The following is an 11,296-nucleotide window of genomic DNA, read 5'->3' as shown; positions in this document are numbered from 1 at the left end:
TCAATTCCAGTGAGATGTGTACATGTTAAAGTTCCTTAAATCTGGACTTATCATCGACCGCCAACGGCTTGGCATAACATCCCACTGATAAGAGTATATGGTACAAACAATTTGTCTTTTACTGAAAATCCTGTTGGAAGTTATATTTCCTAAAATTACGAGTTGCTAAAAGGAAAATTCACTAATCGATTTTAAATGCTCGGATGGTGTTCTTTGGCTTTGATATTTAAAAGTTACCTGCTCATGTCACGCCTGGAATTTTTGTATTCGGGTAATTGCTTTACTTCCGTTTAAATGTGCACACACCCACTAAAAGGATGTGCAGCAATTTCAGCAATTGTCAAAAGAAGTCACCCGAGGCGTTTTAGAATTAGTTGTGCGTGTGTTTTTGAACTAATAACGCATCCTGGAAATGAAAATAATAGTATTACAGATGAATAATCCATTGTTAATCGCAAATTCTTGCAATTCTTTTGTTCTGACATGACTGGAATTTCTGAATTTAATATAGCTTCTCACAGTAGCAGGAAACACACACACATTAAGAAGAGTTTGCACTTTTATTGTTTCATTTTACTATTTATAAAATGTGTTGTTTATATCTATGGGTTAATTTGCGGTGTGTTCAGCATATACCTGTCTATGTCTATTACACCGATATCAATGAACGTCAGTTGTTACTGGGGTGGGTTCGAAACACAAAGGTCATAAATCGCATTACATAATAAAACTAAACGTATCGTAATAATTTAGTAGAATCTAAAGGTTACATTACCACATTCATGGAGCGTGTTAGTCTGTAAAGAATAATAAAGGCAAAATACATAGGTTTGGTATATATTAAAAAGGTTCTTCATATTTCCATGTCATATTAAAATATCTGCGGGACAAGGTAAAGATGTCATCAGCAAATTAATTTTTTTATTTAACTCCCTGAATAAATAACTAATGGCTATTAAAATATATTGTATCTTCTTGTTTATTTATAGTTTATCATCATGGCTGCAGTTCTTGTTAACCGTATTCTATGTGATTCTGCCTTTTACCCATTGTGCCATGCACAATTCTCCGGGCGGTAAGTGTTATAAATTGTACTCGTATTGTTTGAAATTCGTACATGCAAATTTGCCATTTCGACCTTTTCGTACAAAAAGATTTCGCTAAACTTGTTTGTTTAATCGTAAAAATAAAATAAGCAAATAATAAGAAATATTTTTGAATTTTTTGTTTATCTTTATATTTTTCACACCTTGGTAGTCATGGACCTGCATATAGCAGAACACAAGCGTATGGCAATTTTTTGTTATTTTTTAACAGAATCTTGACATTTAAAAACAAGCCCCTAAACAAACGTTTTTATTTGCTCGATATAGTCATAGTTAAACATTAGCCTAGCTATGTGTTTACATTTGGCCTAACTTAGTTGTTTACACTGGCATATTTGCATATTCTTATTCATACGTTTTAATTATAATTACGAAAAAAATTATTTTTATTATTAGAAACCCAACCACCCAGACTGGAGATACAAATCAACAGCAATGCAAATATAACATGTCGCATGAATTTAATGAAATTCGGCAACAAAGTCAATAGCTCATCATTGTATTTTGTTGAAGAAGATACGGGAAAAAGAGTACCTGAAACGGATATAGAGGTATGTAGCTGTTATCTGCTATAATGATAAGAATACATTTAATGTTTATAAACTTCTTTTGCAAACAAATGAAACAATATCGATGTATTGGTAGGTGCTTAAGAACATATGCGTGCTTTTCAATCAATAAATGCTTATCTAAAAAAAATTAAAAATAAAAGTTAAAAAACACAATAAATAATTTTACATTCTTTTAAATTGCATGCATATTGTCGTTACATATTTTATAGCTGTGTATTTTAAAAGCTTAGAACAAATGCAACTAGAAGATAGCAATAAATCAAACTTATAATAAGGGATTGTAATGAATTACATGTGCAAAAAAAATCCAATTCGCAGTAAGAAACACTATAAATTGGGGACACATATTTTTTTAAATTGTTGTTTCAAAATGTACAATATTAAAAATTTTCAAAAAATTATAAAGAAATTGTCTATGATATTTATACCAAAAATAAAGTAAAACTTATGTCAAATGGTCATTGATTGGTGGATAGAACATCAATTTGCATATTTGGTATACTTCCATAAGAATTGTATTGGGTTTTTAGTTCTTTGTATCCCTCAAATCATGACAGAACGTTGAAGATTAAAAACTCGAAACTCTTTTTGGAAGTCCAATATCTTGATATTATTGTGTACCATCAATAAATATAGTAGAGGAATATGAAAGGGGATTGAAAAAAAATATATAATAGCACTGTACTAATAAGCGAAGTCTATTAATTAAAGTACAATTCCACAGTTTATTTATGGGATATATGACTAGTATTACTTTATATTCTTGCCATAACGTCGCTGTAGCAAGAAATACTTCAAAAACACATTGTTCAAACTCACCATCCTCTCAACTTCCATGTCATTTTAATTTGTTTTCCTGTTATTTATTATTTTTTATCTTATTTTTTTCAGATTACTGATGAAGCCACAATTACATTCATGTTACGAAATGCCACAGAACAAGATCGTAATTATGTGTGTAAAAGTGATGGCATGGGCATTGGCGTCACTCACGTGTCAGTCGGTAAGTTCGCCCACAATTTTCCTTCCAGTGTACGATAAATGAGAAATTGTGTCATTTTTATTTAAACAAAAACAAATTCACAAACTTTTATTATCGTTCATTTACGTACATGCGTCGTTTCCAAACCCAACAGCTGCCTAACGCATACCATTCTATTTCATTTCTGTTCACCCAGGTACTGCTCCCTTGGACGTTACAGACTTTAAGTGTCGTGGTTACGACTACACATATATGGTGTGCAACTTCTCCATACCGCACAATGTTATACTAACAAAATACAGTTTAAACTATACGGCTCAATCGGCGGTAAGTTGACAATATGTTAACATGATGTTTGTTCTTAAGTTTATTTCCCCAACTCCCCTCTCATAATGTAGTAGTAGCTCATTATTTGAGTTAGCTTTAAGTTACACGTATTTTTGTTGCACTGTAGTGGTAGTAGTAGCAGTTTTTAACACAAATTCAATATGCTCGTTTTCTAGAGGTTATTATGTATTAACATTGGAATTAGTAATTAATCAAATATTTACATATGGTTTTATTGATTGCTAAATGCATACATACAGTTTATTTATTTATTGCACCCCTTTTTTCACATTTTACTTATTTAACTTATAAATAGATAACAGTTGTAATGCGAATATAGCCTGTGTTGTACTTTGACTGGGGGGTTTCTTAGTATTCTGATAAACATTTTTATGTCGAACTAGAATATATCGATATGTAAATAACTGAACGGTCGATATCGAATATCATATTCTCTTGTAGTGATTGCATAAGGCGTATGCACGTAAAATCATTGAATATATTGGAGCAGTTTCCGTATTTCTTATCTAAATAAAATATTAATAAAGCATTTTAATTGATTAATTGTGATCTGTGTTTTATTCCTTTTTGCGATTTTTATACATTTTACACGACCTTTTCTAAATATATTAATTTGTATATACATATACGAAATTGTTTATAACGACATATCGGTTATAACGACTTATCCCATAGTTCCGAGAAAAGTTCTGCCCTATATTTGATATCGTTTAAAACGACATATCGCTTATAGCGATCAATTTTGTCGGTCCCTTGACCGTTATAAGAAATTTCAAAGTACATTATTTGCGTTTTGCCATGATATCACTTTCAACAGATTTTTATGTTCAACAGTTATAATGCATATTTTTCACAATGTTCATGTTTCAAAAAATTATACTGTGTATTTTAGTCCATGTTATTGTTACTATTTATATTCCAATAATATGTGACAGCTTTATCCATCAAGTTGATAATTAATTTTATGTATGAAAACGATACGGTTTTCCAATGAATTCAAATAAAATGTCCAGCAACCAAATTTTAATAAAATTAAAAACAAATCCCGTACCAAAATAACTGTGTTAATTTTTTTTATTGAATTCACACAAATATATGGATTTCTCTAATAAAAATTTCCATAATAAGTATTAATAAGCTAACTTCGTTGGAAGAATTAATCAACTTTGGTGGTAATAAAAAAATAAAACCATCACTTGGATGGTCGTTGAAACAAGCAGAGTTGTCTGATTAGACTAACATGTGCTACTCTATAAGGTTGGTTGGTATATATAATATACGAGGACCGATTCATAATTTCATTATTTTTCTAACTTCAAGTTCTTGATGCACAGAATATATATGAAAATTCAGTATAGATAGAATCATGCATTGTAGAAAAGGGTAATAGTTTAGGCATAACACATACGGGCGAGCCCATAAAAATAAAATTTAAAGCTAAAACACTAATTTTACATTTCTCCGTTTTAAGGGAACCCCCCCCCCCCCCCCCATTCTCGATTTTAATTTTTCAAGATTTTCAATGGGCTGGTAAATCAATACCAACGCTTGTTAAGGTTTGTAACTTTGCACATATATAATTGAAGATTTAAAAGAGAAGAAAAATAATTTACAAAAAATTTTTGTTATTGTTTTGTTGTTGTTTTTTGTAATTAAAGAAAAGTCCTTATTTTTGATGGCGGGCATGATAACTCCTCACTGGAACATCGGAATCCAAAAATTTCAACTGTGTTAGAAAGAGTACATGTCTGGCTCTCGTATGAACTAGGATTATTGACTTCGCTCTAAAATTAACAAAATGGTGGACCTTTGAAAAAATATTTTTGGAAAATCGCCGATTTTTTACCAAAAACTAAGTTAAAAAATAAGGAAGATCTTCACCGATTGGCTTTATCCTAGTTCATACGAGAGCTATACACTCCCAGAGAAACGTTGCAAAATTTGGAACCGATTGGATTATTAGTTGTTGAGTTATCGTGCCCGCCATTCGCAAAAAAATGTTTAGAGAAAAACGCGTTTAAAGTTTGAGAAGCCCTTCAGCCGTCACTTGATGCTGACACAATAAATCGGCTATATCTTCAAGAGTTCTTGAGATTTTCACTTGAAATTTTGTAGAGACATTTTTTAATCAGTGTAGATTCGAATTATATCAACAAAAATTTTGACCCCGAGAAGGGGGGGGGGGTCCCCTTAAAGTTACATAATGAACAATTTATGTTTGATTGTAGTTTTTTTTATAGCTAACCATTAAATCATTCATTTTTCAAAAATTAAAAATATTTATTTCTCATTGACAACATTAAGCCATTTAAAAGTTATATTATTTTTAATTTGGTATATTGGTATATAGAATAATGTTGTAGGCAATAATATCTGCATATTTGATTAGCAAAAAAAATGTATTATATAGCAAACAAAGAAATGATTATCAAAATTCTTCTATATACCAATAATTAAAAAAACAAAAATTAAATTAATTTGTTTATAACTAATATGTTGTTCTTATTTTTAATCTTTTTTCTTTTTACATATTTTGGGATTATTGTGCATGCTAATATTTCGCTATTTTTGATGTAACTAATGTTCTTTAACAATATTTGTACTAATAAAAAATAACACTCTACCACTATCCACATTGAAATTCTATCGTAAATACATTCCCTAACGCACCGAACTTATCTGCGGCTACTAACAACAATTTCTGTGATAATAAACCAACCACCACTCCATGCACCACCGCATTACGTTCGTTCGTCCGTCCGTTCGTTCGTTTTCAATCAATTAACGTTTGGACTTTTGTATAAACAATAATAATAATTACAAACACCACGAACACGAACACAAAAACACACATACATGTACACACATGTGCCTACACATGACAAACAACAATTTGCAAAATAAATGAATGAATGGATATATATTTGGACGTTTGGGGTTGTGGTTATATACTCTGCCTTATTTATCAATTAACATCAACGTGAAAAATACAAACAAAATAACATTATTGGATTTGAAATTGAAACACTTACACATGCATGATTTTACTACTATCACGGGCTTTTCTTCACTTCTATCACTGCTACTTGTGCTCTCTTGAAATGTGCACTCCTTTTGTTTGGCACACACCTACAAACACACAAACTTGTAGTTATATCGCACCTATTATATGGACCAAAGCGGAAAACGTGTTTATCGTACAATTTATTCACAGAACTATATACAAACATGTCCTCTGGAAATCCAAGAGAAACAGGCAATATGTAATTTGACAATGGACGAGAATAACTATCAGAAAAATCATGAATTCTTCAACTTTACGTTGAGGGGTGAAAATGGTGTGGGCACAAATGTGCAAACTTTTTGGATTAATAATTACGAAAGTGGTTAGTATTGAAAACAACAAAAATCGTAAAAAAAAAATAAAAACAAGAACGCGATTCTAATGTGTAATAACTCCCAACTTACAGTAATTCCGCCAAGGCCAGAGTACACGTTTGAGGATATAACATGTCATTCGGCCATTATCAAATGGTACAACATCAAGTACAGCTATTACAAATCTAAGGGTCTACAGTATGACATTCGTTTGCGTCCCAAAGACGGCAATGTTGATTGGATGAGCCATTCCAATTATGAAATACGTCAAAAACAATCTGAATTCAAGATCATCTTGCGCGATATACCATTTGCGTATGTCTGGTATGAGTTAAGTGTCCGAGTACGTGTTAAGAAGTCGGCACGATTCGATGATTCTTATTGGAGTGAACCATATATACAGAAATTTCGCACAGCAGCTTGCCCGCCGGATGCCGCACCACTTACCGATAATGGCAGTTTTTACATTGTTCCTACACAAACACAAGTCCGTCTCTATTGGCATCAATTGCCGGAATATAAAATGAATGGTCCCAATTTTACTTATGTCATCGAACAAGTGAAAATTGACGGTACCAAAGTGTAAGTTGCGATTTACTTGTATGTCATGAGCATTTTTTTCATATTATTTGTATTTCATCACTACAGTTCACTAGAACCCCTGGAAATAGATTTGATTTCAGCCAAATTTCCCTGGCATCGGCAGCATCGCTATGAATTTGTTATCAAAAGTCGCAACTCGGAAGGTGATTCGCCAAACAGTAGTATAATTAATATTCCGGTCTGGTCAAAACATGATGCAAGTTTGACCTCACCGGAATGGATAAAAAATGTATACGATTCGGTAAACCGAACATATAAACTGTCATGGGGTGCACCCAAAAGGAAAGAAGGTTTAGTAGACTACACCGTTTTTTGGTGTCAGTCGAGGAAAGCCACGCAGGATGAGTGTAAGGTATGTTTGTAGTTTGGAGACAATCTCCCCTAGTCAGGACGCATCTTAAAATTTCGTGATATTTACATTTTTAGGGTACTATAAATTTTGCACATGTAAGCCGCGATTCCACGGAATTCATTGTGACACCACAAAAGGACGACCAGAGTCTTAATTTAGCTGTGTCGGCGAATTATCGTGACTTCAATTCAGGTATGCATTGGATGTGTGCGGCTGATATAACAGCCGATCTGGGCAAAATGGAACCAGAACTCATGTCCATTTCATCGCGCTCAATAACTATTCAACTGCGGTCCGATCACATATGTACATCATTGCTGGAAGGTTACAATATTACGTATTGTCGTGTACATCGTCAACATAACAATATTGGTGATAAGGTTGCGTGTGCCGACAAACCCATAACCCATACCATACTCGGAACTGCCAAAAAGTTTGTAATTGAAAAATTGAGACCCTATTCGGTGTATAAAATTGAATTGCTTGTTTTCTCGAAATTTAAAACTGGCAAAATGAGTGATCCGCTGATTGTGCAAACCCACGAAGAAGGTAGGTTATTATCTTAGTTATCGGTATTGTATTGCCATGATTCTAAAATGCCCATCAATTTGTTCTGTAGCTCCCTCCAAACCTTTACAACTAAGAGCCCACAATATAACCAGTAGCTCAGCGGTCCTAACTTGGCTATCGCCAGAACATCACAATGGCAAACTAACCAAATATAGGATAGAGTAAGTATTTATCTAATTTTACCTTCAAGGGGAAAGGAAGGCAAGCAATAAATCATATTTGTAATGTTTTCCCTTTTTCTCATTGCAGATACAACAATGAAAATCATATCATTGATTGCCAGTTGGATAGTTCCATTTGTTCGAAAAAGGAAATGACGTTTACTTTGGAGAATTTGAGTAGCTTTACTAATTATAAAGTGTACATAGTGGCATATACTAATGCTGCACCTTCTGAGCATAGTAACGACATTAATGTCAAAACATTGGTGGGAAGTAAGTTCTAAAAGCAGAATATATCGTCAATTACGACTTTGTAATTAAAATGTATTGCATTATCTTGCAGTTCCCTCGAATCCAAGTCACATAACTGAGACGGCAAATATTTTGCAATGGTCCAAACCTGAGGTTCCTTCGGGTCGTGTAGAGTTCTATCAGGTGGCAATAATGGTTTGGCACAAAGATGTTATACAACGTCAGTATATTTCCAATGTTGCAAACACCACGTGCAAGTTCAATCTGCCAGTTTGTAGAGATGCCGATCAACGTTTCACACTGCAAGTGAGAGCTGTTAATGTGGCCCTACGTGAATCCGAAATCGATCAGTATATATTTGCTGCAAAGAATTCAATGGATTCTGATTATGAGTTATCACAAGACAATGGTTATTTTGGCGATAATGAAGATTTGCGATGTGAAGATGGTGGCATGTCGGAGGAGAAGGAAAGAATGATACGCAAATATAGCGATCAAGAGAAGTATGTGCTGTACAAATCGGTATGGGAAAAAGGCCCTGTGACTAACTGTTCTGACACCAAATTAAGTCGTATTACCATGTTGGCCTTGTTGGTGGTCGTTTCTTCGTTGGGTGTATTGGCAGCTTTTTACGTGGCCCGTAATAAATACCAAAAAATGGCAAATATATCATGTGCCCTACCACCAGGTTTGGAGGCAATGGCATATCCAACGAAAGATGACGGAAATGACTTCCGTCGCAACAAAGATTTCTTTAACACCGAAAGTCGCCATCTACTTTCATCAATAAGTAATGATTTTAGTACCATTTGTCAGAATGGAGACCATGTAAACGTCGATGAAGGAGGTATTGATGGGTTGACATCAGGTTCGTTGGGCAAAAGTAGTGGTTACATTGGTTCCGACAACTCTACCCAGTACTATGATGTAGAAACGGTCAGGGCTGATGATCATCACGACAATGATGTACTAGACCATCAAATGTCCACAGTAGATGATGCTTACATGGTTATGGAGCGTTTGAAACCAACCGACAGCAGTTTAATAATTCCACCTTCGTCGACTAGTACACTCGATAAAATGTTGTTACAGTCCGGCAATAATGGTGGATATGTACCGTCTAATCTTTTGACATTGAATGGAAAGCAAAACTCCGAATTGCCTCCATCATTCATACCAACAGAAAATGGATATATAAAACAAGTATCTGGATTGAATAGTCTAACAGCAGATCGTGCTGCAATAATACCGTCACAAAATGGTTATGTAAAACTGCACGACATATGTAATCTGTCGACACCGAAATTTGCAATGTCACCAACATCAGCCAACATAACACCACAAATGTCACCAATACAAACAGTTCCTACAACAATGGGTGACATACCAGTAAGCAGTACGGGCTATGTTGCACCACATATGCTGCAAAAGGTTTGTAAAAATGTATATTTTTTTAGTACATCCCTCTGTAAAGTTATTGTATATGAGAATATGATATATGTTCCACGCGGAATGTACATTTCTTCTTCGGAGATATCCTATTATACGCCATTGAGTGTTCGCTCTTTTAGTGGCCAATGATAATCGCCAAAAACTGCAACAATTGTATTTTTTGATTTATAAATGGAATTATGAAATTTACGGTATCTTAGTAAATATTTAGTTCAGTAATTACTAATTCATTGTATGAATTCGTGCTTTATAGTCATGTAAAGAATGTAAAACATGAAGATGTCTAGATATTTTTTAAACTTTTATAGTAAACAAGAACGACATCACTCATTCTGAATTCATTTAGCTCAACATTAGAAATAAATATTTCTTATAGTTTAAATACGAATTGACTACAATTTTATTGAAGGCAATTTTTTATTGTCACAATTTGAAATTTCGTTTGTGATAGATGAATGCCAAACTACCTACCAAAACCTACAAAGCTCTGCTTATGTGTACAAATCGCGGTCATAACGTAATTGAAATGTCCAAATAGTAATAAAATGCAAATTAAATTGTTATTTCACTTGAAAATATCTAGCAATTAAATAACGTTTTTTGTTGTACCCTTCTCTTTTACAGAATTTTATACAGCCATCAAGTACAAATGGCTATACAACACTGGAAGCACTTAGTAAAACAATGGTTCCGAGCCATATATCACAGACTGTGATTGGCGGAGGTGGGAATGATGGCGGAGGTGGCATGGCGAATATGGTGCCGCCTATTTCAGGCTATGTTACACGAGATGAGCTGAGAACAGCGTTTGGCCAGCAGCCACAATTTAATTAAGCTCTCTAAAAAAACTTCATCAGCACAATTGTCTAAATTGTTTTCTATATTTTAATTCCTTCTGTACAAAGTGAGATTTTATTTAGTAATATAAAGCTATACATATATACACATTTCATAAGTTCGTTCATGTGAATAAGATATCATTCGACCATATATTCATCATTTCATCTAAATTAATTTTTTTAAACATTGTACAATCTAATCATAGTTAAGTTTTCATTCATGTCTATATACGAATACTATATAAACTTGTATTTGTTGTTGTATATTGTAATTATTATTAGTTGTAATTGTAAGAGAAAAACAGAAAGTGCCTTCATTGTTCATCTCGCTCATCATTAATATCCACAAACATTCATACATTTTGCATTGTAATACACCCAGTGTATTTGGCAGCTAGCTGAGTCTAATTTAAATTAACAGAAATTGTTAACGTACATGTTGTGTACTTTCGTCACAGTATCTGCTTTACAGGATTTTAATTAATATAATTATTATTATTTAATTTTAAGTTTATTTTAAAGAGATAAAATTTATATATGTAACACATTAAACAAAAATACACCAGCACGTCAATAGAGTAGATGATGCCTATGTTAGGCCAATTTGTAACTATTTGTTGTATTCCTACATACATATTGCATATTAAGTATATTATTAATCAAAGTGTATTAGTATTTTTA

At 33.2% G+C, this 11,296-nt stretch overlaps 1 protein-coding gene across 1 annotated transcript; it reads left to right on the top strand.

Moving 5' to 3' along the window:
* Positions 1–998: 998 nt before the first annotated feature.
* On the top strand, positions 999–10,610 carry LOC133331507 (cytokine receptor-like). The gene is made up of 13 exons (XM_061539897.1): positions 999–1,075; positions 1,503–1,657; positions 2,570–2,681; positions 2,857–2,987; positions 6,160–6,394; positions 6,479–6,968; positions 7,035–7,341; positions 7,416–7,894; positions 8,007–8,072; positions 8,161–8,345; positions 8,416–9,755; positions 10,228–10,293; positions 10,401–10,610. The coding sequence occupies exons 1-13, from the start codon at positions 1,057–1,059 to the stop codon at positions 10,608–10,610; spliced, it is 3,795 nt and encodes a 1,264-aa protein (XP_061395881.1). The 5' UTR covers positions 999–1,056.
* The last annotated feature ends 686 nt before the right edge of the window (positions 10,611–11,296 follow it).

This window comes from Musca vetustissima, unplaced genomic scaffold (genome assembly GCF_032173495.1).
Source record: "Musca vetustissima isolate MV318-11 ecotype Yass unplaced genomic scaffold, APGP_CSIRO_Mvet_v1 utg19436, whole genome shotgun sequence".
NCBI classification, from domain to species: Eukaryota; Metazoa; Arthropoda; class Insecta; order Diptera; family Muscidae; genus Musca; species Musca vetustissima.
The sequence above is the reverse complement of the archived record's forward strand: the minus strand, read 5'-3'. Positions and strand labels throughout refer to the sequence as shown.